The sequence below is a fragment of the Canis lupus genome, chromosome 11 (assembly GCF_011100685.1).
Source record: "Canis lupus familiaris isolate Mischka breed German Shepherd chromosome 11, alternate assembly UU_Cfam_GSD_1.0, whole genome shotgun sequence".
Classification (NCBI taxonomy): Eukaryota; Metazoa; Chordata; class Mammalia; order Carnivora; family Canidae; genus Canis; species Canis lupus.
This window is the reverse complement of record NC_049232.1, coordinates 37,829,392-37,854,217: the sequence shown is the minus strand read 5'-3', so window position 1 is coordinate 37,854,217 and position 24,826 is coordinate 37,829,392. Positions and strand designations below refer to the sequence as shown.

The 24,826-nt window shown below is 40.8% G+C and overlaps 1 protein-coding gene and 1 long non-coding RNA gene across 2 annotated transcripts in view; one reads left to right on the top strand and one right to left on the bottom strand.

Moving 5' to 3' along the window:
• Positions 1-355: 355 nt before the first annotated feature.
• Positions 356-8,426, top strand: LOC119874043. Its single transcript, XR_005366401.1, has 3 exons — positions 356-438; positions 805-870; positions 8,235-8,426. It is a non-coding gene; the product is annotated as an uncharacterized LOC119874043 (long non-coding RNA).
• Positions 8,427-21,327: 12,901 nt separating this feature from the next.
• SH3GL2 (SH3 domain containing GRB2 like 2, endophilin A1) overlaps positions 21,328-24,826 on the bottom strand; it is a 218,945-nt gene continuing 215,446 nt past the window's right edge. Inside the window, exon 9 of the mRNA XM_038552481.1 lies at positions 21,328-21,434. Within this exon, the coding sequence (XP_038408409.1) occupies positions 21,343-21,434 (92 nt within the window). The 3' untranslated portion in view covers positions 21,328-21,342. The remainder of the gene's footprint in view (positions 21,435-24,826) is intronic.

Below are 24,826 nucleotides of genomic sequence, written 5' to 3'. Positions count from 1 at the left end.
CATTTGTGTTGGATTCAAATTTCACTGCTAGGGTTATCATTTTTTATTTCTTTGTTGCCCTTTCATTTTTGGGGGTCAAATCCCTCTTAATTATCCATTTTTATAAAATGTCATGTGGGTTTATCACAGGGAGATGAAGAAGCAACATAACTCTATGCTTTGCTGCCTGTGCAAACTGAAAACCAGGTGTGTATTGACAAATCATTGGCAGACTTTGAAATACATGACATGATTGGTTACTGATCATGATGTGCATGTTATTTACATAGTTATTTGTCACCTGGACAGAATGGTAAATTATTTTGCAATTACTTAGTACACTGTGGTAATTTTTAAATATTTTTTCAGGACTGGTGTTATTTAAGTAAATTTTGGTAACTGAAATTTATGCATATTGGAGCCATGCAAGGGAAGACTGCCTGTACTGCACTACTTCATGTAAGAATCTAAATATGGACCTTCTCATTCAGCCCCTTAATCTATTTAGCTACCCTAAAGCCTGGCTTACCTTTGAGATCTGCACAGAAAGGGCCTCCAATCCCTTTTAGTGTTACCCAGCCTGAGGCTTAGAAAGCTTCTTTTGTAAAAGAATCCCCACCACTGCCACTTAGACCACTAATTTCACAGTAATTTCATGTTCTCCTTAGCAAATTTCTAAGTAAGCTCAAAGCTGAAGTGTTTAACAATCAATTTAGGTTTAGAATTCTGTTTTTTAAAAAAGTAGTAAATGTATATTGAACATCTATTTGTATGGCCATTAATCTCTTGGAGATCTTAAAGAGTTTTACACTTGATTGTCCCCAGATCTGAGGGAACCAGATTTACAGACCTCAAAGGATGATGAATGGTGGAAGACGGGAAATTGATTCTGTAAGTATTCAGATAATAGAGCACTTTGCTCAATCAGGTACTCAGAGAAGGTCTCATCAGATATAAGAGACATGAACTGGACCTAAAGAATAGTTGGGATTTAGAAGAAAAACACAGAGAAAAGTGCTTAAATTAGGAACATAAACAAAACACCTATTTACAGAGGCAGCATGACATAGTCACAGCAAAGACCTGCTAACTTTGAAAAATACAGATTTCTAAGGGCCCAACTGAAAGCTCCCCAGGTGTTTACAATAACTAGCCAGATTTGCACAGCCACAGTAAAAAAAAAAAAAAAAAAAAAAAAAAAAAAAAAAAAAAAAAAAAAAAAAAAAAAAAAAAAAAAAAAAAAACATGTTTAACACATGTTCACTGCTTCAATAACTGAGACAGCATTTGAATGTTTCCATATAATTATTTGATTCCTACAAAGCAGATTTAGTCCAAAGACTATAAGGTCTACCATTAATATAACACTAACTTTGGACAGAACTGATTTAATGATACACATCATTTTTCTGTTTACAGAAGAATAAATCCAGGGACAATATGATTCTTATGAAAAGGCTTTATAGGAAGCCATAGTTTTGGGGTATTGTTTTCTGGTGGCAGCATATGCTTCCTTTTTTGTTGCTATTAGCTCCATCACACTGGTGGCCTGGTGATCTGACTCAACAGGCTCCTTCAGGTAAACAATAACCTCCTACTTACAAAGCTGCCTGCAGCATTTGGCCCCTTCTGTTTTGGGGACACTTCCTTGGGCTTGCCTTGGACTGAAGAAAAAAATGGAACCCAGGATGTCTCCCTTCTGCTGGGAGCTGAACTTTAGGCCAGCACACTCCAGGTGAGAGAAACCATCTGAGTCTGCAAGCTGGCCAACTCAGAAAACAGGTTAGGCCCCAGCAGGCCCTCTGCCTCTATTCATCCTGTTCTCCTTCTTGTTCCAGAGGAAAGAGGCTGGGGTAAGACAGGTTCTAAGCTCCCTGGGCCACCCAGATACCTATTCATCCCCTTCTATGAGATGCAAGTGTCACAATGCCTTGTAGAAGCTTAAATGTTAGAGACTTGCAAACCTTACAGAAATCGTAATGACCATAATTAAATCATTCAAATCTAATTACTTTTAAAGCAATTTAGCAGAGTAGGGAATTGTGAAGTGCTGAAAACCAGCTGTGGACGGAAACAATTCTACCCTAGCACAGGCTAAAATAACTGCAGCATGATAAAATGTTCTCATCATTTGGGAATCACAGAAACTTGTCAACTAATTTATAATTATCCCAGAAACAAGAGTGGGTTTTTTGCTAACAGAGGTCCCATTCAGGGAGTCTCCATAGCTGATCCATAGGGCTAGTTGTGTCCGAGTTCTTCATGAAAGACAAAGATGTTCATCATGAAAAGATACCTCTCCCAAGCTCTCCATTTGATGTCTATCCTCACAGAGATTGGGTTCAAGAGTGTAAACTACCTCTACTAACTGTTCTTGAATAGGCTTATAGGCTTGCCTGAATTTATGTTTTGCTTATTTGAAACCTAAATTGCCCTCACCTGTGTTTTGATGGTAGTGATGATGGTGATGATGATAATAATGTTGATAACAAGCTTATAATAAAGCAAGGCAAACAAACAAAAACAAAATAAAAATATATTGTTAACCTACTTAACCTATACTGAACTTCATATAGATATGCATGGTTCCACAAGGGAAGCTGTTGCAGGGTTGCCATACATGCATTCCTCCTCAGCAACCTTTGGCACTTCCATTCCCAGAGCCTGAAAATCACATGAACTGTTGTATAAAAATGTTGAATTAGAGGTGAGTGGTGCTTTGGTCCTTCCATCGTAGGAGGCTGGGCTGCCTTCAGAAAGGATCTGAAGGCACATGTCAAAAAAGTCTTTGTCTTCTGCCCATCAAAAGGACCTGTCAATCATAAATCAGTCTTTTCCAGCTCCACCTGCACAGATAAGCAATTGTTTTTCAATCCTGCATCTTTAAAGTGTAAAAGACTCTGCTAGTGGTAAACGTTCTCAGCTTTTACAGAAATACTTTTTAGAACTGAGATACAGCAGTGACTGAACTCTGGTCCCTTCAGCCCTGACCATGAAACCCCTCATTCTTTGACAGCAGAAACCCTATGCCCCTAGAATAGCCTATCTTGCAGGAATGCAGAAGTAGAATGCTTACCAAAGGAGAAACTTGACTACAAAGATGCTAAGACCCAGACAAACCAGTCTGTGCCAAGGTGGAACCCAGCACTGACCTTTTCCTCCATTATATTATTAAAAATCACACCCAGGATGGAGATTCAACATGCTAAGGAGACATGCCATGCATGATGAAGCATACTGTCTACTGTATTTGCATGCACAACTTTCTGTGTCTCTCCTTGCCCCTATATACCTAGAAGTTACTCCTTTCCTGCTTTAGCTTCTTTTAAAACTTTCTCTGGCATTTGCCTGGGGAGTCAGCCTGAAGGACCCTTTCTTTTGTGCTATCTTCCTGGTCCTGGAGCATAAAAGTCTTCCCTGAAATTCCCGTTTGGCCCCAGTGAATTTCTTTGCTTGGAGAGCTCAAAGACCCACGTTGGCAACAAAAGCTGCATGTGGAGTCAGACTTCAGGGGCAGAGAGAGCCAAACCATGTCCTCATTCATGCACTCATTGATTCATTCAAGATTTTTTTGGTTTTTGTTTTAAGATTTTATTTATTAAGATTTTATTTATTTGATAGAGAATATGCAAGTGGGGAGAGGAACAGAGGCAAATAATCTCAAGCAGACTCGTCACTGATCACAGACACAACCCAGAGATCCCAACTGGAGCAGAAACCAAGAGTTGGGTGCTTAACCGACTCTGCCACCCAGATGCTCCTCACTAAGATTTGTTAATCAACCACCAGTCTAAATTCTTGGTTAGGTTCTAGAGGTACAAAAATAATGTTTGCTTCTTTCTCCCAAATAGTTCATAGTCTGTCAAGAGAGACAGACGTGCAGACAATAAATTATAGGACACCATAGCAAGAACTATAGTGAAAAGCTTAGCTACACTTCCCCTCAGTGCACACACACACCAGCTTAGTCGCTATGAACCCCGTCATGTCTATTGATAATGGCTGGGCTGTACACCTTAAAGATGATTTTTTTCAGTGTTTTGTGTTTTTCTACATTTCTTATGCTTCCTTAATCCCTAAATGAGGAACCTAACTGCAGCTTCCCTTGGACATCCAGTAAAATGAGTGGAAATCCAAGTCTCCTGAAGTTTTTCTCTTCCCAGGTTGGTCATATGTTTCACTTCCCCTGCAGTGGCCTCTGAGGAGCTCCCACCACCACTAGGGGTACTCTTTGCTTGCCCAATAGCGGCTTCCTTTGGTAGCTGGATGGATTCTACAGATTCTGGAATTGATGGGAAAAGCTTCATTTCACTTGGATATTTGTGGCTCCTTGTTAGGCTCCTGGACAGGAACATGGCCTGCTAGTATTTTTAGTCTCCTGTCTTGAGAAATTTAGGTCCAAGATTCCTGGATTCTGTTTGGAGGACATTTGAATGGTATGGCCTAGTTTTATACTAAACATTCCCCTCTGGCCCTGTGCTAGGCTATACTGCTATGGTTCTCTGCATATCGAGGCACTCATCCCAGAGGCAGGTGATGTGGAGCAGAATTTGTCACCCCAAAATCTGTCATTTTGGCTTGAGCATTATTTTGAGCTAAAGGCAACCAAAATCTAGCAGATCCAAGGAAAATTCTTTACTTCCCACTCAACTCCTCAATTTACTTTGGAAAAGGGGCCTGCACCAGGAAGAGCGCTATTGCCAGAGATAATCTTGCATAACAGGGCAACTTTTGTTTTCCAAACAAGTCCTCTCAAAAGGCCTTTCCTTTTGTATTCCTGGACTACTACCACTGTCATAGTTTGATGTGGCTCCTAGGCTATGAAATGTACTTGTTTTTCTTATATCAGTTAATCTTATATCAATTTCATGATTAGACCAGCCAAAGAACCTAGAACAGAAGAAGGGTAAATGTTTCCCACCCTTTCACAGGCATTAATTTTGGTCTCCCTACATTGTTTAAGAGTCTTTTAAAAAAAGATTTTATGTATTTATTCATGAGAGACAAAGAGAGAGAGGCAGAGACAAAAGCAGAGGGAGAAGCAGGCTTCCTGCAGGGAGCCCGGTGCAGGACTCAGCCCAGGACTGAGGATCACACCCTGAGCCAAAGACAGATGCTCAACTGCTGAGCCACCCAGGCGGCCCCGTTTAAGAGTCTTAATCCAGGTTTCTAAGGGCTTGACTACACATTTATCAATCAGCCTGTCATGTAAATATCTCCTTTTTTTTTTTTTAACTTTTTCTCATCATGGAAAAAATATTCCTTCACATCCTAGAGTTCCCATGGTAGGAATTTAGATTAGCTACTTTCCCCTGCAGTTACAAGAAAAAGCAGGTGTTTGCAGATGTTTGATCCTTCTGGGTCCAAAGAAGCTTAAAAAGAAAGCTGAATCCACATAATTCCCTATATTTGTGACATTCTTAATTCCAACAAACTGAATAAAAACTCCTAGCATCCCTTGCAACTTTTCAGAGTGAAGAAAAACTTTTTTACTTGTACTCTATTTTTATACCTGAACTCCTTAAAACATTTTAAATTGCACAAGGGAGAAAGAGAAGGGAAAATAATTGAGCTATTTATTTAGCATACATGCAAATATGCCCTCACAACACACTGAGTAACTCGATTACATTTCATCTTCTTATCCAAAACATGTTAGATCTAAAATCAATGCCAAGAAACTGGAAATGCTCTTAATATGAGCGAGGAGTGAGTTGGTTTTCCCTTTGCGGTAAATTGTGGTGTAGCCGATGGGGAATGAGGCTCCCCCGAACCTCATCCCAGTGCAAAGGGGCATATTTTAGTCTTTTCAGAATTTTAATAGTGACTCATATAAAATCTTACCAATATTCTTACAATTATCAGGAGGTGCTTGAGAACCAACAAGGTCAAAACCAAAATCTCTTTGGGTCTCTTATGAATGGACACCTTGTAAGCATCTACTATATATTATATATACTATATCTACTATAAGCATCTCTGATATATTACTAAAGACTGAGAGGTTACAGGATGTAAACAAAACTTGATGCTCAAGCGGTCTCATATGGGAGACATATATTCATTTTATTGTCAGGGAAAAGGGTTTCATGGAGTCCCTTGCACACAGAAATCTCCTAACAAATACTGACTTTGGTTGTTAGCTTCTGCACTGTAATAAAGTCACATGAGGTTTTAAAAATTGCTATGACAGCACTGAGAGGATCTGTCGGGAGGGAGCTAGCTGTGTAAAGTCTTCCAGAGGAGGTGCTTTGAGCCAAGCACTGGAAGATCAATATGGAGTTTTCAGGGAAAAAGAAAAGAGCATTCAAGGCAAAGGAACAGTACAGAGAAAATCAAAGGCTTGAATTTACACTAATCTTACTAAAGGAACTCCAAGGGTGGCCAGTATCAATAGAACAGAGTCAAAACGATGGGGTAGGAGAAGATGCAAAGGTACAGGTAAATTTGGTCCAGATTAGGAAGGACTTAAAAGCCCAGGGTTTATTTTATAGACAAGGGGAGCAACATTTTTAGGGAGGAAGTGACTTGATCAAACTTATAATTTGGAGAGATCACTGTGGGGTAAAAAAATAAATGGCTATGGCTGGCGAGTGGCAGGGATGCATTTGGGAGGCTCTGGTGAGAATAGGGGAGGCTTGAGCAGGAGGGATCTAAAACAGGCAGTGAGCAGCAGAGGAGAGATTGGGAAGCGTATAAAAGACAGGTATTTTCATTGTGAGTTACTATGCTATTATTTTTTCCAAGTTATTGAGTATAGTTTTTAATGAGGTTCATTTCTATAAACTGCAAGTTCTTTGGGGGGGGAGGAGAGAGAGAGAGAGAGAGAGAGAGAGAGAGATTGAAAGAGATTGAGAGACTGTATTTTGCCCTTTCTATTCCTGTGTTACAGGTGCCTGAGGAGGCCCACCCTGTTAGACGTTGTGGGCGCCACTTGGTGGCAGCTCCCTGAATTACAGGCACAGGACCCAAAAGTATAGTCAGTCCTGACCAAGGCTTTCTGCCAACCTGTCTTGAGATCATGACAATGCCATACTGAGATTCCAGTGTACTTTCTAGGAGGGGATAGAAAATGCTCTTTCTTGGGTTATAGGGATGAACCTTTCCAAAGTGGCTTGCTTCAGCTAACAAACTGAAATGCTGCATTCCAGATAAAAGAGTAAAAAAGAGTGTGTTTTGGGGGGGCAGGGTGTGAACAGAGGCATTCAAGGTAAGACCTCTAGTGTTACATCTTACAGATTATCCAAACCTGACCAAAAGACTGCCATCAATTATAGAACAATGAAGGAAGTCCCCATGCCATGGTCTTGTTATCTGAAATCAGAGGTCCTCACTGTTAACAGTTGCATAAACAACAGTTGTCTGGTGCTAAGCTTGCTGTTAAAGAGTTAGAAGAGTTGAAGGTAGATGACTGGTTTGACCTTGGTTTAAACTGCATCCTCAAAAAAGAAAGAGAAAAATGAGACCCTGGATTTGACCAAACACTCTCTCTCTTATATACACCCTTTATGGAATCAATCCATTGTCAATCCCAGAAACTTTATCTTTAAAATCTTTCAAATACTTCCTAATTTGACCACTGCATGCCACCTCTGCCACTGTCACCATGGTCCAGCCACTGACCCTCTGTCCTGGACTCTGCAATAACTTCCTGGCTGGTCTCTCTGCTCCCATGGTTTCTCATCACTCTGAGAAATTCTCAACTGTCCCAAACCTCCTTGCCCCTCCCTGCTGCTTTTCAGACCTATCTCCTACCACCTTCCCTTTGAAACCCTGTCCCAGCCCCTTTGGCTTCTTCAATCCCTTGCATACATCAGGCACTCTCCTGCACTGGGGTGGTGGCACTTGCTGAATCGTCTGTCTAGAATGTTCTTTCCTCCATGGCATATACCTAAATAGCACCTTCTCCCTCTTTCTAACCCTTTAGCATGCTTATTTGATTTTTTTCCATGAGATTTTTTCCCTGATATTTTGTTATGCATTTGTTTATTTGTTTATCTCCCTTCCTGGAATGTAAACTCCCTGAGGTGAAGGGCTTAATCTATTTCATTTACTGCTATATCCCGGCGACTGAAATAATGTCAGGCACATGGTAGTTTCTCAAATATTTATTAAGTTTCTCAAATATTAGGAAAAACTGACTGACTGAATGAAGATACACTATTCTCACTTCCTAACCTAGACCCATCCCACCCCTGCCCCAGTCCTGAAATAACATTTACCTTTACTCTTGCAACTTATCAAAATCACTGTAGGTTAACCCAGCCTAAGCGATTTCCCACAAAGTGAGGGCCTGGAGCAGCCTTTGGATCTGGTGAATGGTTAGTACATTTTCAAGACACCATATTATGCTCTTCAGACCACTTCAGCTACTGTCAAGAACTCAACAGCTGTGTCAACTCTGCCTAAGGAGGGGAATTTAGAATGTGCATCATTTTGGCAATAAACTTCAGAAGGTAAGTGAAGGTATGTCCTAACTCTGAATGTCCTAGACATATGGGCTATATGCCCATTTTATTCTGCAAATAAAATGTAGGTTTAGATGACTAATGCATGATTTCAGTCTTTTGATCAAGAAACTCAAAATCAGTCCCTCTTTGGGGGAAAATAAAAATAAAAAAAATTAAAAAAAAGCAAGCTTAATTCTTTTTTTTTTTTTTTTTTTTTTTTTTTTTGCAAGCTTAATTCTAAAGGAATCCAAGGATCACAAAAGAGAACTTTAGTCAAAGGCCAGGGTGCCCTCTACTGGCTACTGGCAGCTAACAAAACCATGGGGGAGGGGGTGAAAAATCATAGAGGTAGCAGCTTTATATTTAAATTCATAAATGAGGTTATTAAAAAATATTTCTGTCTTATCAAAGAAAATGGACTGTGGCTATAATAGAGGGAAAGTCTGTTCAGTCACTGTTTCCAGGGGCTTGCAGATTACTAGGAGGAACCAAAATTTGGAATTACAACAAGGTAAAGTAAATGTAATCTGGAAGACAAGATGTGCATATAATCCATCATGCAGGGGTGTGGGGTGATTCCTAAACTGAAGTTTGTAAAGGGGTGGGAATTAGCCAGATGAAGGGGGTAGTGTGAACATGCAGAGTTATATTCCAGATGATGGAGCCACATGTACAGAGGTATAAAGGTAAAAGAGAACATATTTAAGGACTCCAGGAGTTGAAAGCTGTGACAGTTACTATTGGTTATCTACTTACCAGCCAACCTCGTCTGTTTTCCTTTGCTGGTAGAAAGTACCAGATGCTGACATTTCTAACTTCTCTAATGGTCAGACATGGCCATGTGACCCAATCCTGGCCAATGAGATGAAAGGGATCATGTACTGGAATATATCATTCATTTCATGATAAAATAGGAGACACTCAGGAAGAGAGCACGGGGCTCTCAATCTGTGTGTTGAAGTTGTCTTCTAAAAGTGTGATTGTCAGAGCTGTAGCAGCCATCTAGTGGTTACGAATGGTGATATCACTAGCAGTAAGGATGACATTACAGAGCTGTTAAACCACCCCTAGGACCACACATCTCTGGACTTATTATGAAAGGAAAAAAAATAACCTTTATGACTTAAGCCATTCTTAGTTACATACCCTGCTATTTATACCCAAAGTATGCTCATTGATATAACCCTATTCTGTGACTTAAGGAATAGTGGAAGGTGTTAGGAAGGCTGTAACACAATAAAATTTGCATTTCAGAAAGATCACACTGATAACAAGCAAATAATTAATAGGAGAGAATAAGATAAGGGGCCAGAAGGCCAATTGAAATACTTGCAAAAGTTTAAGTGTGAATGGGAAAAGGAGGCAGAGATTAGGGTCTAATCTCTGAGCTGCTAGGAATGAAATATAAGGGAGGTATTAAAAAATATTTAGAAAATAAAATGAACAGGATATGATCATTCATTGGGGGAGCTAGATGAGATGAAGGAAGGAGTCAAGAATGAATTCCAACTTTGGGGCTTGGAAAATAAAATAGATGGATAGGTCACTCTTTGGTATATAGAATTTAGGAGAAGGAACATATCAAGGATGGGATGAAAGTGATTAATTCTCTAGGTCTGAGGAGCAAAGTAGAGTCCAGGAATCCACTGAATTTTATATCTGAAGCTCAGAAAAATCTGGATTTAAGATAAATATTTTTGACATATCCACGTGGACATGGTCATTGAAGCCATGGCTATAGAAGTGGTCACTCTTTTTGGAGCATATATAGAGCATGGGAGGTAAGAGAATCAGGGAAGGGCCTTGTGATGACCAACATTCTAAGACAGATAGGAAGAAAAGTTACACTGATTCTAGGCAACACCAAAGGAAGAAAGCAAAGAGAATGAAGTGTTACAAATGACAAAGAAACAGGAAGGTTCCAGAAGGCAACTTCCTACTACAGAGGATGCAAGTGGAAATAGGGTCAAAAAAGGATACCGTTGGTAACCTTAGCCAGAGTGGTTCCATAGAGTGCTGAGTGAAGAAGCCAGAGTCAGCATAGTGGAAGGAATGAAATGGATCTGATCCAAGTAGACCTTTATTTCAAGAAGGTGCCTATGAAAAGAAGGACAGAGTTGGAAAGATAGTTAGGGAAGGCATGGGGACCAGGGAAGGGAATCTTCTCAAGATGAGGGACGTTTGAATGTGCTAACATGTTGAGGGAAAGGAAGCAGCAGAGGAGGTGCAGCAGAGGTATGAGAGAGGGGAGAGAGGCAATAATTGAGGGAGTGAGGTCTTTGAGGTCTGAGAGGGGAGTTGAGGCATAAACTTGCAAACCAACTCAGTTCATAGATCCTTAGCAAATTAACCCTTTGGCAAAAAATTCAACCCCAGTCAATACTGGGGCTCTCTCACCTCCCTCAAATCATGCAAGGGTCCTAGTACAGCATCAAAACATCTGGATGGCCTCTCTGGTTAATGACAGCGGTTAGCAGAGAGCACAGAGATGCTCACACTTCAGGACTACGGGGCTCAATGTGCTTTGAAGTAGACTTGGAGCCCAGAGGCCAGTGGTCAACATTCTTAGATTTATCACATAGACAACCCAACATTCCCCACATAGTGCCACTGAGTCCCCATTACTGGCAGGGATTTCTCTCTCCTCTCCATCTCTGCACTCCTTTGGATATGCAGAAAATGAGTCTCCCCTTTTCCTGCCTTTACAGGATATAACCTTCTCTACCTTCCTCCTTTCAATAAACTTGGGTATCTGCAGAGAACAGGACCTTCTGCAACCTCTTTTTTTCACCTGACCATAAAATATCTCTAAGGTAGAGTGGTGGGAGTGGGGATAGGGAAGCAACATAAAACAAGCACAAATTAATACCACAGGAAGTTATTCTGTCACAGGGGATAGAATCCAACTTTCAAGTGGAGAAATGAATCCTTCACAAGAGGAGAAAATCTCTTTCACAGGAAATTTCCAAGTTGGCAGGTGGGGGGAGGACTGGAATTTAGGAATTTTCCAGCGTACAGGAGAGGGCATCTACTGAAAGTGATTGAGATGGCATAGGGGAGGGACAGGTGCACTAAGGATTGTCATACGAGTCCAAAACAGCTGGCATGAGGAAGGGGAGGAGAACACAGAAGTATTGCTGGGCAACATTAAGTCCTTGGCTTGAGTTAGAAAACACATTGTTATGGCACACATCCATATTACTGTGTGATTTTCTCCAGCATGGTTGGCAAATTTAGGACAGGAAAGAAGAAAACGCACAAGTGGATGAATTGTGGGGCAGGATAGGATGGGAAGCTGCCAGAGATACGTCAGGAAAACAAAGGGTATTGGCTAGAGGTTGGTTAGAGCGAGGGACCATGGAATGGAGGCAGAGACAAGCTACTGCAGTCTGAGTGGTGGTTGTGGAGGTGAAAATACCAGAGATCAAGAGCCTAGGAAGTTGACTAGGTATTATGCAGACAGTGAAGGTAATGAGGATGACAATGACATTGTGGCAAGGAAGTCTCTGAGCTACCTCTGAACATCATCAGTGACTGAGGTGGGTGGTGAATGGCAGAAAGGAACAATAAAGATGGGGAGAACCAGCCAGCATGAGCCTCCCAGTGAAAGAAATGGTTACAAAAGAATGGAAGTTGTGGTTTGGAAGCATCAAAGGAATACTTGAAGGGCACTGACCTACGTCTCAGTAAGCCACCCTCAGCGCTGCCTCTCACCCATAGAGTAGCTATAGGTGATCTCAGGACCACAGCCAGAGGTTCTGACGGGAACTCTGGTCTAGCCTAACACATCATTTTGGATGAGGAAACCAAGATCAAAGAAAAAAGAAGTGACATGTGGGGTCCTTCCATCTGATGGAGACTTCCATCAGTGGTCTTTCCACAATGCCTCCCTGATGCTCAGTTTGGGCTCCCCTAATTTATAGATGCCTTAACACTAAGGAAGAAGAAGAAGAAAGAAGAAAGAGATAGAAAGAAGAAAGAAGAAAGAAGAAAGAAGAAAGAAGAAAGAAGAAGAAGAAGAAGAAGAAGAAGAAGAAGAAGAAGAAGAAGAAGAAGAAGAAGAAGAAAGAAGAAAGAAGAAAGAAGAAAGAAGAAAGAAGAAAGAAGAAGAAGAGGAGGAGGAGGAGGAGAAAAGAAGACTTCTTTTAAAAACATACTCAGTTACAAATTGCTACTGGAATAATAGTAGGCTTTCAGAAGCAAGAAGCAGTGCAGCCTTTCTAGGTAATGGGTTTTGAAAGGATTTGTTGCATGGAAACCACCCATGAGGCTTGAACCTAGAACTGGGGTTCTCCGCGTGGCCCTCTCAGCCTCCCTCGGAAGAGCTCCCAGCCACAGAGGGAGCTGAGGACACTGCCTGGGCCAGGGGCAAAGGCAGAACAGGTGCCATTCTTCCTTTCTTTCTCCTGAAGCCATTTTTTTATATGGCTTCTTAAAGATGATGTCCTCTCCTCCCAAACACAACTTACAGCTTATAATAATGCTACGTGGGAGATAAGCTGCAAGAGGCTAATCAAGCCCAAGGAAAAAAGGCCCTTCAAAAAGAGTTGAACTCTCTGTGGTTCAAAGTCTAACTCTGCTATTCACTGTTGCACGGTCTGTCAAATCTCTAGGCCTCAGATTTCTCATACAAAAAAATGGGGATTACCAATAGGTCTTAAACCATCAGGTCATCATGAGGAAGTATGGAAAATAATCCAAGTAAAATGCTTAGCACAGTTTCTGGCACATAATATTCATTCAATTAACTTAATCTGTCTGGGTCTCAGTTTCCTAAGCTGTAAAATGGGCATTATTATGGATTGAATGTTTGTGTCCCCCACCAAAATTATAGGCTGAAATCCCAACTTTCAATGTAATAATATTAGGAGGTGGGGGGCCTAGGGGATGTCATTAGATCATGAGGGTGGAGCCATGATCCAAGTTGCCCGTCCCTTCTGCCAACTTAATGAAACTGTGATAAGATTGGACAAATCCTTAGTGCCAGACCTAGGATTCCCCAGCTAAAGATTCCAGAGTCCTCTAGTTGACCTGCATTAGAAAGCACATAAAATGTCATATCTTTAAGAGAAAACGGGAGGAGGGGGTGTGATCATTTAATAAAGACGAGTCTTGCTCTTTGTACAACTTGAACAATCTCTTGCAATGTCCAGGGAAAAGAGAACTTGGCCAGCACAAAGGTGTATTTCGACCTCCTGGTAGGAATGGCCCTAAGGTGGAAATTATTGCATCAGGTCATCACAGTATGGTGAATCTGAATTTACAATCAATAACTGACTGAACTCAGATTAAGCACACTGAGATTAAAATTTAGCTTCCTGTATAGCTCACCTACACAATAACCATACAGACCAGATGATAGGGTCTTTTCAGCTTGTGTGACAGTTTCCCACCAGCTGGCATCCCAAATTACTTGAGTGAATGTTGAACCATTGTTAAATCAATAAATCCTAAGTGCCAGTCCTCCTGAGGCCTACTACATAGGGCTGCCCATCTGAGAAACAGCTTGCTCATACCAATCAATGCCTGAATACTGAGCATCAGGCCCAATGATTTCAATTCTAGGCTTATATTTGAAAGCATGGTTCAATTTCTCTGTTCATTTAACATGTCCCACCAATTCAGCAGCCCCATAGGTCTCTCATCATTACCTCAACTTCAGCCCTCTTGTAGGATAACGGCCTGTGTTTTGAAGAAGTCCCCGAGGACCTTCCTTAGATCATTAGGGGGCATTCCACAAAACTATGTGAACATACTCATATTGTCAAACATACCCTCTATGATGTCAATTTTATGTGTCAACTTGCCTGGGCCACCCGACCAGATTAAACATTATTTCTGGTGTGTATGCAAGGGTGTTTCTGGATGAGAGCAACATTTGAATCTGTGGATTCTTTATAGTAGCCTACCCTCCCCACTGTGGATGGGCATCATCTAATCCACTGAGGGCCTGAATAGAACAAAAAGCAGAGGAAGTAGGATTCACCTCCTTCCTGCCTATCTGCTCAAGCTGGGACATCAGTCTTCTCCTTTCCTTGGACAGGGATCTACAATATCAGTTTTCCTGGTTTTGAGTCCTTCAGATTTAGACTAGAACTGCATCACTGACTTTCCTAGGTCTCCAGCTTGCAGACAGTAGATTGTGGGACTTCTCAGCCTCCATAATCACATAAGCTAATTCCTCATAAAAAAAAAAAAATATATATATATATATATATAATTGTATTTATATATACATATATTTTATATTATTTATATATATAAATATGAATGGATGGATAGATAAACTATTGGGTTCTGTTTCTCTGGAGAACCCTAACTAATATAGCCTACAAAATTTATAAAAATCTGTAGAGTCTTTTCACATAATCAGTAATTATTAGAGCCTACATATTACTTATGTAAATTGTAATTGAATAACTTGGCATTCTTGTTAATTCAGAAGATAAAATAACTCCCAGCCACCTAGGCTGTAGTGTTGATATTCTATCTCCTGCTCAAAGGAACCAGGATTCCTTAAAAGCAATGGCCAATTTCAGTGCTGGGGCAAGGAACCTACTGGATGAGCCTGTACATTACTTACCAGAAAGCAAGGATGCTAGCAGAGAATCCTAGAGTTGCACCAAAAGGACTCAGAAGCCAAGCTGATGGGATTCCAACTGGCTAAAATGGGGGCAATTTGAGTATCAGTAAGGATAACTTTAATGGCTGAAACATTAAATATGTTTAGATCCATAAGTTCATTATAGTACTTAAAAAAACTATGGGATTTTATTTGGCCGGCATTTTCCTCAGTTGGAGAATTGTTTAATCTCCGATGCAGAGCCTTGCCTCTCCCACTCCACAAGGGATGGCAAGGACTGTGGCTAGGACACTCATGGGACTCTATCCACCTAATCATAGTCATTAGACCACAGTGACTGGTCTAACAGTGGACAAGATCCAAGTAAGGCCAGAGTTCTTCTATTGGATTTTTCTACTTAGATACTGGAAAGAAAGGACCCCTCTTCCTGGAAGGATAAATACTTGGCTCTGTCAGCAATCATCTTCCCACAATGTGCCAAGAGTTTTCCATGGCAGGATAGAATAAAGCCAACATTTAAATAGGAGTAGAAATAAGAGCTGAGAAATTTAAGATAGAGAGAAAGTGATAAACCCCAATGACATTGCTTGAGCTCCTAGATCTAGTCGTGCCTGAAGTGTGTCCTTGAACTTACCAATTACATGTACAAATTAATTCTTTTTTTGTTTTTGTTTTAGTACATATTAGGTTACTGTCATTTGCAATCAAGCATTTTACTACTATAATTGTGTAGAACAAGCATGAGCTATAACCATTCCAAAGCCTCACAGAACATGTCTTGTCCTGCCCGCTCAGCCTTCACGTATCTGATCTCCCCAACCTTGCCACCTCCATTCTTTAAAGCCCCGTTGGCTCCAACCTTATGATCTCCTGCTCTCTCTCTGGCACGAACAATAAATAGTCTCTTAGTGAATGCATTTGAATTATTCTAAATTTGATGCAGTCTTCAAATAACCAAATGTCACTGTTTCATGTTATAAAAAGAGATGCATAGAGCATTTGGAAAATACAATTCATTTTCCCATCAACTTTACCATTTCAGAAATGTTTCATAGAGGAAGACTTTGGAGAAAAAGTCAGAAGAACTGATTCTAGTCCTAGAATCTGAGAACTTTGGTTTGATTTTTTTAAACTATATGGTATGCCCACTCTCAAGCACTTTTTTTAATTTTTTAAAAGATTTTATTTATTTGAGAGAGAGAGTGCAACCACAAGCGGTGGGAGGAAGGGGCAGAAGGAGAGAGAGAAGCAGGTTCCCCTCTGAGCAGGGAGCCCAACATGGGGCTCCATCCCAGGACCCTGAGAGCACAAACTGAACAGAAGGCAGACAGAGGCTTAACCGACTGAGCCACCAGGTGCTCCATGCTAAACACTATTTTAAATACTTCACTATGAAAAAAAAATACTTCACTATATAAATTCATTCAGTCCTCAACCATCTATCACACCGATGAAGTAGGTAATATTATATGCTCATGTTACAAACAAAGAAACTGAGGCACGAGGTATTTAAGAAATCTATTCAACATAATGAAGCTAGTAAGCGGTGTGGGGGGACAGTCATGTGCTTTGGACTTGGAAACTTGTGTCCCTCATCCACAAAATACCAGTTATTTGAAAAGCTGTGTGCATGGTGCTAGGAGAGACTGAGTTTTAGATACAGAAAAACTTGAGTTAGAATTCTGAGCCTCAGTTCTTTTATATGTAAGACTACCACTGCCTTTCTCTTGGGTTTGTTGCATGGATTGACTGCAGTCATATATGTCAGTGGCTACGGGAAACACTTGGAAAATCCTTCTTCCTGCAAAGCAGGAGAGATTAACACTATTGCAATGGATTTTTAAACAAGATACTTGAAGCACTTGAGTCTTTTCCTAGGAAACAGCCACTCATATACAGTAATGCAAGGAACAAAGTGTTAAAATGTCCCTCTTTGGTTAGAAATTGTGCTTGCTTGGTTCTATGTTTTTATAAAAGCACAGGGAGAGATCTGCCACAAATGAGATAAGAGCTGCAATAAGATACCACCATGAGCTGAGATTTTCTGCCCTGAGGGAAAATAATGTGTCAGAACAGGTCCTCCCTCATCCAGGGAATGCTTGCCTTGTGGCCACCACAGAGGCTGGGCTGTGTGTGTAGACAGAGCTCTTCTCAGTCTTCAGTCCTCACTGGGTAAGCCACCTCCAGCTTTGGAGACAGGACTAGGGAAACAACAGAAACATCCTGCCTTCAGCAGGGGCTAAAATTGACACCATTTGAGTCTGTATAGTGTTTGGCCCCATGTGGAAGTAACCTGGAGAGAGTGCAACCTTTAGACTCCTCTCTCACTCAAGGACCTGACATTTCCATTGCCTTGTGATTAAAAGAATCAGTGTCAGAATTCCAGTATAAGAATGACAGCATGAGACAGAAATGTTCCAGTTCTCCTCCAGGATGTCATACAAAACAAGATTAATGGAAACAATATCAGTATGGGTAATGCCATTTTGAACAAAACTAGGGTTATATATAATCCTTAGCCTCATCTAAGGACTGTCCAAGTCAGGTGAAGAAGCTACTTAGGAAGAAGCTTTGCCTCTGCAAAGGGGGTGAGGGATGCTTAAGAACCTGGCCTGGGTTCACAAGATGTGAGCAGGAATACACTGCCTCCAGGTACGAGGCTTATCGTGATGTGATAAATATCCCTTGAATATAATAACAGTTGCAAGATCTCAGAAGAGATAAGAAATGGATTGAGCAGAAGCTACTTAGGGAGTGAGGGTGGGCATAGTGCACACCACTTCAAAATCCTCCTGGTCCTACTTCTTAATTCTAGCCAAAACACAGCATCTACTTCCATGCAAGCTTTGGCTGGCTTTGCACAGATCAAGTGGACAGAGACTCACCTTTTGGTGAAGGCTGACTCTCACTTCCTGTAAACTCACTTTTGCATCCGGCCCTGCAAAACCCAGAAGTGTAGGGGACAGGAGCCAGTAGATAAGCATTTCCCTCTTTTATTCCCCAAATGAGTATTTCTCATTGGCTGATTCCAGCAGGCTCAAGCACTAGTTGCCAAGCAGGAGGACACCTCGGTAATATACCTTTGCACTGTTTTCTTCTGCTTTTCTGTCCTAATTTCCTGCTTATTGGGATCACAGTTCTCAAAAACAAAACAAAACAACAACAACAAAAAACAAACAAACAAACAAAAAACAACAAAAAAAAACCTACCTACACGTAAGTCTTTGTCCCAGGTTCTTCCTGTTGTTGGTATCAGGCTAAGAAAGCTAGTACCGGAAATGGCCCTAGAACACGAAATTTCGGAATGGGATTTTGGAGTTGATTACCCACAAGTCCAAAGGCAAGGACCCCGTTTACAGTGGTCATTGAGGGACAGAGCACCACAATGAGTTCTTATCTGTTGAGGATTAGGATTAGGTGCAGGTGAAGTGTGGCACTTGAGCAGTATAGGGAAATGGTAATTATGAGGATTGTGACATTCACTGGCTTTGGCAACTGTTTTGAATATCCTGAAAAAAAAAAAAAGATAGCTCCAGGTCTGCCAACCATAAACTGTAAGAACCAGAGAGACTCCAGGGCAGCATTTAGGAGATCTGTATCTCTTGCAGCTATAGGGTATACTGTGCTGGAAATCAAGCTCAAAATCCATCAAGGAGGCAAAGTCACAGAAAATTAAATAAACAGTCTTGATAATTTCATTATGTCAAAGTCAGGAAAAGTGGGGCCCAGAGAATTGGGGTGGAGCCATCTCGATGGACAAGGCTCAGAATCCTGAACTTCCAGGTCCCCCTAAGTCATCCCATCTGAAAGCAGTCAATCCTCTCTCCACTTCCCCTGCTCGGAGACCCTGCACAGACTGTCACCGGAGGCTACTACTGCTTCATGAGCGCTGCCTGCTGCTTCTCACTCCCACTGGGCTGATAAGCAGTGTCATAGCTCAGCAGACTGACAGCAGAAGAATGCAGCTCCTACTCTGGGAGAAACAGTCTACACACTGAGAAAAGAGGAGGCTAGCATGCACTGGCAGGAATTAGGGGAAGACTCGTGGGAGTGATCTCAGGAGTGCTGAAACAGGTGTGCAAATATAAGGCTGGAAAAGGGGAGCATTTGTTGGCGTAGGAGGACCCTCCTGTGACTCAGCATCAACACCTAGAGCCACTCCAAGATGTCACTGGGATAGCTCCTTGCAGCTTGGATGTGATGACAGCCTAGAGTAAACGAGATGGGGATGCCAAAGCTGCTTGGCATAATATTAAGGAAGAGGTGAGAAGATTCACAGAGGTGAGCATGTTAGATGGGATATTTTTTCCAGACAGTGGCCAATTATGCAGTACCATTTATCAATTAAACTATTAGCTTTTCCACTTAACCAAAATGTCTTAAATTTTATACTTTAGGTAAATCATGCTTCAGTAAAGCTGCTTTACAAATCCAAGTATGATTTATACTTTGTAACTTTAATTATTGTCTCTAAAGATGGCATTTCTTGAAGGTGACTGTCCAAGTGAAATGCTACTTCTTTCCAGCCTTTAGCCTCAGAAAGGTGCCATGAGACTATAGTGTTGTTCCTATACTACAAGTATGTGGCCATTGTAAATGGCCAGTCAGTCGTGTCCTAGCTGGGTAACTATGACGTGTGATCTCCCAATCATGCTTTTTGTTAGAAGAGCTAGAACTCTATTCCCTTCCTGAAGAACATCTACACATTATTTCACTGGGTATCAATGTGATGTGTGTGACTCAGATATGTCCCAGATGACTCACTCATTAAAAGATCAGTTGCGGGCAGCCTGGGTGGCTCAGCAGTTCAGTGCTGCCTTCAGCCCAGGGCGTGATCCTGGGGTCTCGGGATCGAGTTCCACATCAGGCTCCCTGCATGGAGCCTGCTTCTCCCTCTGCCTGTGTCTCTGCCTCTCTCTCTCTCTCTGTCCCTCATGAAGAAATAAAATCTTGAGAAAAAAAAAAAAAAAGACTGAAAAAAAGATCAGTTGCTTAAGCATTATGCCATTGGAAAGAGGGGAACTTAAGCTCTATTTATGCATAATGATAAAAAACTATCAGAAATTTGTCAGATTTTTAACTGGTTAAAATATACATCACTTTTTTTTAATTTTTTAATTTTAATTATTATTATTATTATTATTGGCCAGCAGAGGGCAATCTAGGTCCCATGAAACTACTTTGGGGGAGGAAACAAAGGAAAAAAGAACAGAAAACATATGCTAATCAGATGGCATCAAAATCTCTGTGACTGGGTATGTTAAGTCCAACCTCCCATCTCTTTCCTACATAATAAATTCAGATCCCTTGCTGTTCCTATAAAGAAAAACGAAGGCAAGAGAAAAGGTGCTTATTGCTCAGGAATTGATCTGTGTGTTCTGCAGCATTTTCAACTCTTTTCATTGGGACTCCTTAGCACTACAAGGTGAGAGTAAGCTCATTCTTCCTCTTCCCTTCTTAGCCGTCAACCCATGTCTACTAACTGAATCTCTTTCATGGCACTCACAAATCTAAGGGTTCCAAGTCTGACCTGGGATTTCTTAGAATGTGGCCCAAAGACTGCCTGCAGAACAACAGTGGTGTGGGGCAGGATGCCCCACTCTAGACAACTGAACCAGAATCTCTGGTGTCAGGACACAAGACTCTGCATTTCATCATGCACCTCTTTTTTTTTTTTTTAAGATTTTATTTATTTATTCATGAGAGACACACAGAGAGAGGCAGAGACATAGGCAGAGGGAGAAGCAGACTCCCTGTGGGGCAGATGCTCAACCACTGAGCCACCACCTATGGGATCCCACCACCCTATGACCTGAACCAAAGGCAGATGCTCAACCACTGAGACACCCAGGTGGCATCTCTTGGTCATTCTGATAGGGATTGACATGTGTGACTCACCTATCTAAGTAAGAAAAGCATGAGATCTGACATTAATTCCAACTGAGATAGTTGTGTCTCAAGGTAGACATACCTTTCTCCAACTCCCTCACAAGACATGAAGTGAGCAGTAAATCATGAAAGAATGACCAGGAAGAAGGTGGGAATTCCAAGTCAGTGCAGACTCAGACCCAGTGTGTCTTTTCTATGATCAGCTTATGTGGATTTGCAACACCACTGTGAGTGATAGGGGAAATGCACACATCAAATTTACCTAACAACAGATAAATGTGAATGTCTCAAAACAAAAACAAAAACAAAAACAAAAACAAAAACGGCTGGTTTCATATTTAAAACATTTTTACAGGGACTAGCACTCCCCAAACTTGCCTGAATCTGAGAACCACTTGGGAAGCTTATGAAAAAAGCTGACACGGACTCTCCAGGGCATGTTTATGCAGCTACTTTCACACAAACGAAATGGGACTTCTTAGGTCTGCAGCAAAATGCCTGGACTTCCCAGCCATCCTTCTCCACAGAAAGTTCTGTTCAGTGAATGAGCACAAAGAACAATTTCACTGGGGAAAAGAACTGATGAATGCATCTATGTTTTGTCATTATTCTCAATACCAAAGGCCTAAATATCAGGAAGTGGCTGGCTCTTCTTAAGTTTGTTCTAGTGGACCAGTACTACTCCAAATGTGATCCAGGAACCAGGAACTTAATAGAAATGAAAATTCCCGGGGTCCATCCCAGACCTCTGTGGGCAGGGAGGGCACTGGCATCTGTTTTAACGAGCTCCGGGTGATTCTGATACATGTGAGTTTTAGAAGCACCTTAGTAGACTGTTCTCTAAGCCTTTCTGGTGGGAGATACACTTTCCTAGGCCCCTCTCTGGGCAGTCTGATTCTGAATAGCTAGAATGAGAACTGGAAGTGCCATTTGTGTAAGCAGCCCCAGGCAACTCTTATCATCTACAAGTTTAGGAGACTGTAGGTACCTTTTGGATTTTTTACCTCCATTGAGTCCTGTTAGAGGCTGAGGTTTGATAGGATACATGTAAGAATCACCGGATAGGCTTCTGCTAAACTTGAGGCTTTTCTGAAACTCTAGTCAATCACTGTATCCGGGACAGGTGGTATAGATAAGTAAATATCCTGTTCTCTTGTAGTCAAGTGACTTAAATGAACAAGGGGTAATGCCAGAGGTCCGGAATCAGAGGCCCTTCCCCACAGACAGAACTGAGAGAGCAGTGCCTGCCACTTGTGATGGGAGCCAGGACAGTACCCATATTTACCTTGGTTTTTTAAAAAAAGGAATGTGATATTTCTTTTACCAGGCACACATGGAAGGATTTTAAGAAAACTGACACACTAGCAGGGAAATAAAGTGTGAAAAATGTTGCTTTTAAAATGTTGCTTCTATCTTCTGCTTTATCTCCTACATCTCAAATTCTATAAAGTAAGCCTCTTATATGACCCTATAGTTTCTTTATTTCACCATCAAGCAGCTATTTGTCTTGCTAAGATAATCCATAATGTTGGTAAATTCTTATTTTTCTTTTCTGTGCTCTAAATCCAGTAAATATCAGATACTACTTTGGGTAAACACCATCCTATTTACAGAGCTTTCTCCCAGTATATCAACCCCAAAGAGCTAGAAGTTTAAGGTTTAAAACCTTAGTCTTCAATCAAAATCAGACATATATGTTTATATATATGTATATAGCTTAACAAAGTCCTTGATAGGGAGTAATAAATAATGATCATTTCTATTTCCTCCCCCTTCAATTACAAGTATCATCTTACAAAAATGTTGAATGTGCCTGCTTTCCTGGTGTGAAAAGAATGGTAGGAAATTCAAACACAGGTATAAATATGAACATTTTTACTGCCTAAAGGCCATTAAAAGCCTATAATCAGGATAAACTCTGCCAGGTAAAGCCTCCCTAGAATATAAAGAAAGAAAAATTCCTGATTTAGTGAATGCTGCAAACATTTTTTTCAGGCAACACACAGTTGTGTATATGAAACCCTTGTTTCAGACTACATTTGCCATGAGGAAAAAATAACCCAGGTTACAAAGAAGCCTCCAAATACCATTGCATTTTCTGGATATTTAAACTTTATTCACCACTCCCTGTTGTAGACACTTTCATTTCTTGTTCAAAGGAAGTCACCATAATCTTAGCCTTGGGTGAATGTCAGCACGTAGTCACACAGGGTGGTACAAAAAGATTCAGGGTTCCTTTTCAAGAAAATGGTCTTGTCATTGATGTTGTTCTTCATTCTTCTGCTTCCAAGGCTGACCACCTGCTCCACTCCTGTCCAGAATCACACCTCTTCTTGTCTCAAGTGGAAGGCCACCATGGCTTAGGTATACATGATAGCTGAGTGACATTCAATGGCCTGCCCTTTAGGTTCCTAGCATTCACTTACTCATTAATTTAAGTAAAAACAAACAAACAAGCCTTGTTCTTTTCCTTGACAGCTCCTTTAATGTGGGGGCTCACAACAGGTACCCAATAACTGGGCCTAGGAATTGATGGGTGGCCGCCTCTCCATGTTGCCTTGCAAGTTCTTCACCCACCATCACCCAGAGTTCCAAGTAGAGGCCTTGGGCTGCCACTTAGTTCAGCATTAAATCCTTCTTATGTCATCATCACCATCTCCATGGGATGAAAGGCAGTCTGCATAGTTCTTAATTTGGCTAATAAGACAGTCTTAAAATAGAAGCCTTAAAAGTGCCCCTATAGTTTGATCCAGACCACTAGAGAGAAGCTGTCTTGAAAACAGTCTCAGGATAATCCTGGTTGCCTAAATCTCTACTAAGCCTACACAGACTAGGACTCAGCACATTTCAGGATATTTGTTATATACTATGTGGTCTTAAGGAAATTTCAATTCTTTGTCATGTCATTCTGTCTACTTATTTATAGCAAAGAGACATTCTTCTAAGATCTGTCAGACCTATAGGAAAAATAAAATAAGGACAATTGCCTCACTGAACTTGTTTTCCATTTTAGTTCATTTTAGTTTAGTCCTGCTTCTGTCTCCACTTCTGACAGTTTATTCTGTGATTAGTCTTAGGATTTGGGGTGGGTACAACTTCCCCAGTGGTGATCCACTGAACTGCCTGCTCATTTCAGTATTTAAACTTTTTGTAAAGTAAAAAGGTTATTTCCTGTCCTTCAATAAAAACCAGGAATTCACATAGTTCTGAACCTGGTGAGTATATTATTAATGTTCTCCAAGACTCCCTCAAATAATTATTAAGTTCTACCTGGAAACTGTAGTCATGATATTTTTGCTTTATTTGATGTTGACTCATAATGAGATTACTCTATTTGGTGCAGGGTCTTGGTATTGGTTTCCCTTTGAATTTATAGAACTACTATTACACAGGTACGGTGCTATTTGAATATGTAACATTTATTATAAACAATGGAGTGGTTCAAATATGGTTGAATGCACACATCTCTTTCTGGACTCACTGTTCTGGACAGATCATCTTTTTTTCCTGTCATGGCAGCAGTATCACACTATTTCAATTACTCTAAGTTTGTTTTATATCTAGAAAGAATCTTCCAACTTTGTTGTTGTTCTTCAAGAATATCCCTTTGCATTTCCCTGTACATTTGACATTTGCTGATTTTCACACTTACAAAAAAAACTTCCTGAGATTTTGGGTTGAAATTGCACTAAATCTATAGGTCCATTTAGGGAGAAACAACATCTACATTGCTGGGTTCTCCAACCCATAAACACAGAATGTCTCTTTACTTATTAATGTCTTTATTTTTTTCTCAAACATGTTTCATAATTTTCTATGTAGAGATATTATATAATGCTTATTAGATTTATACCTATCGGTTTGAATTTTTGCAAATGACTTCTCAAATTCCTTTTTTTTTCTAATTGTTACTGGTATATAAAGT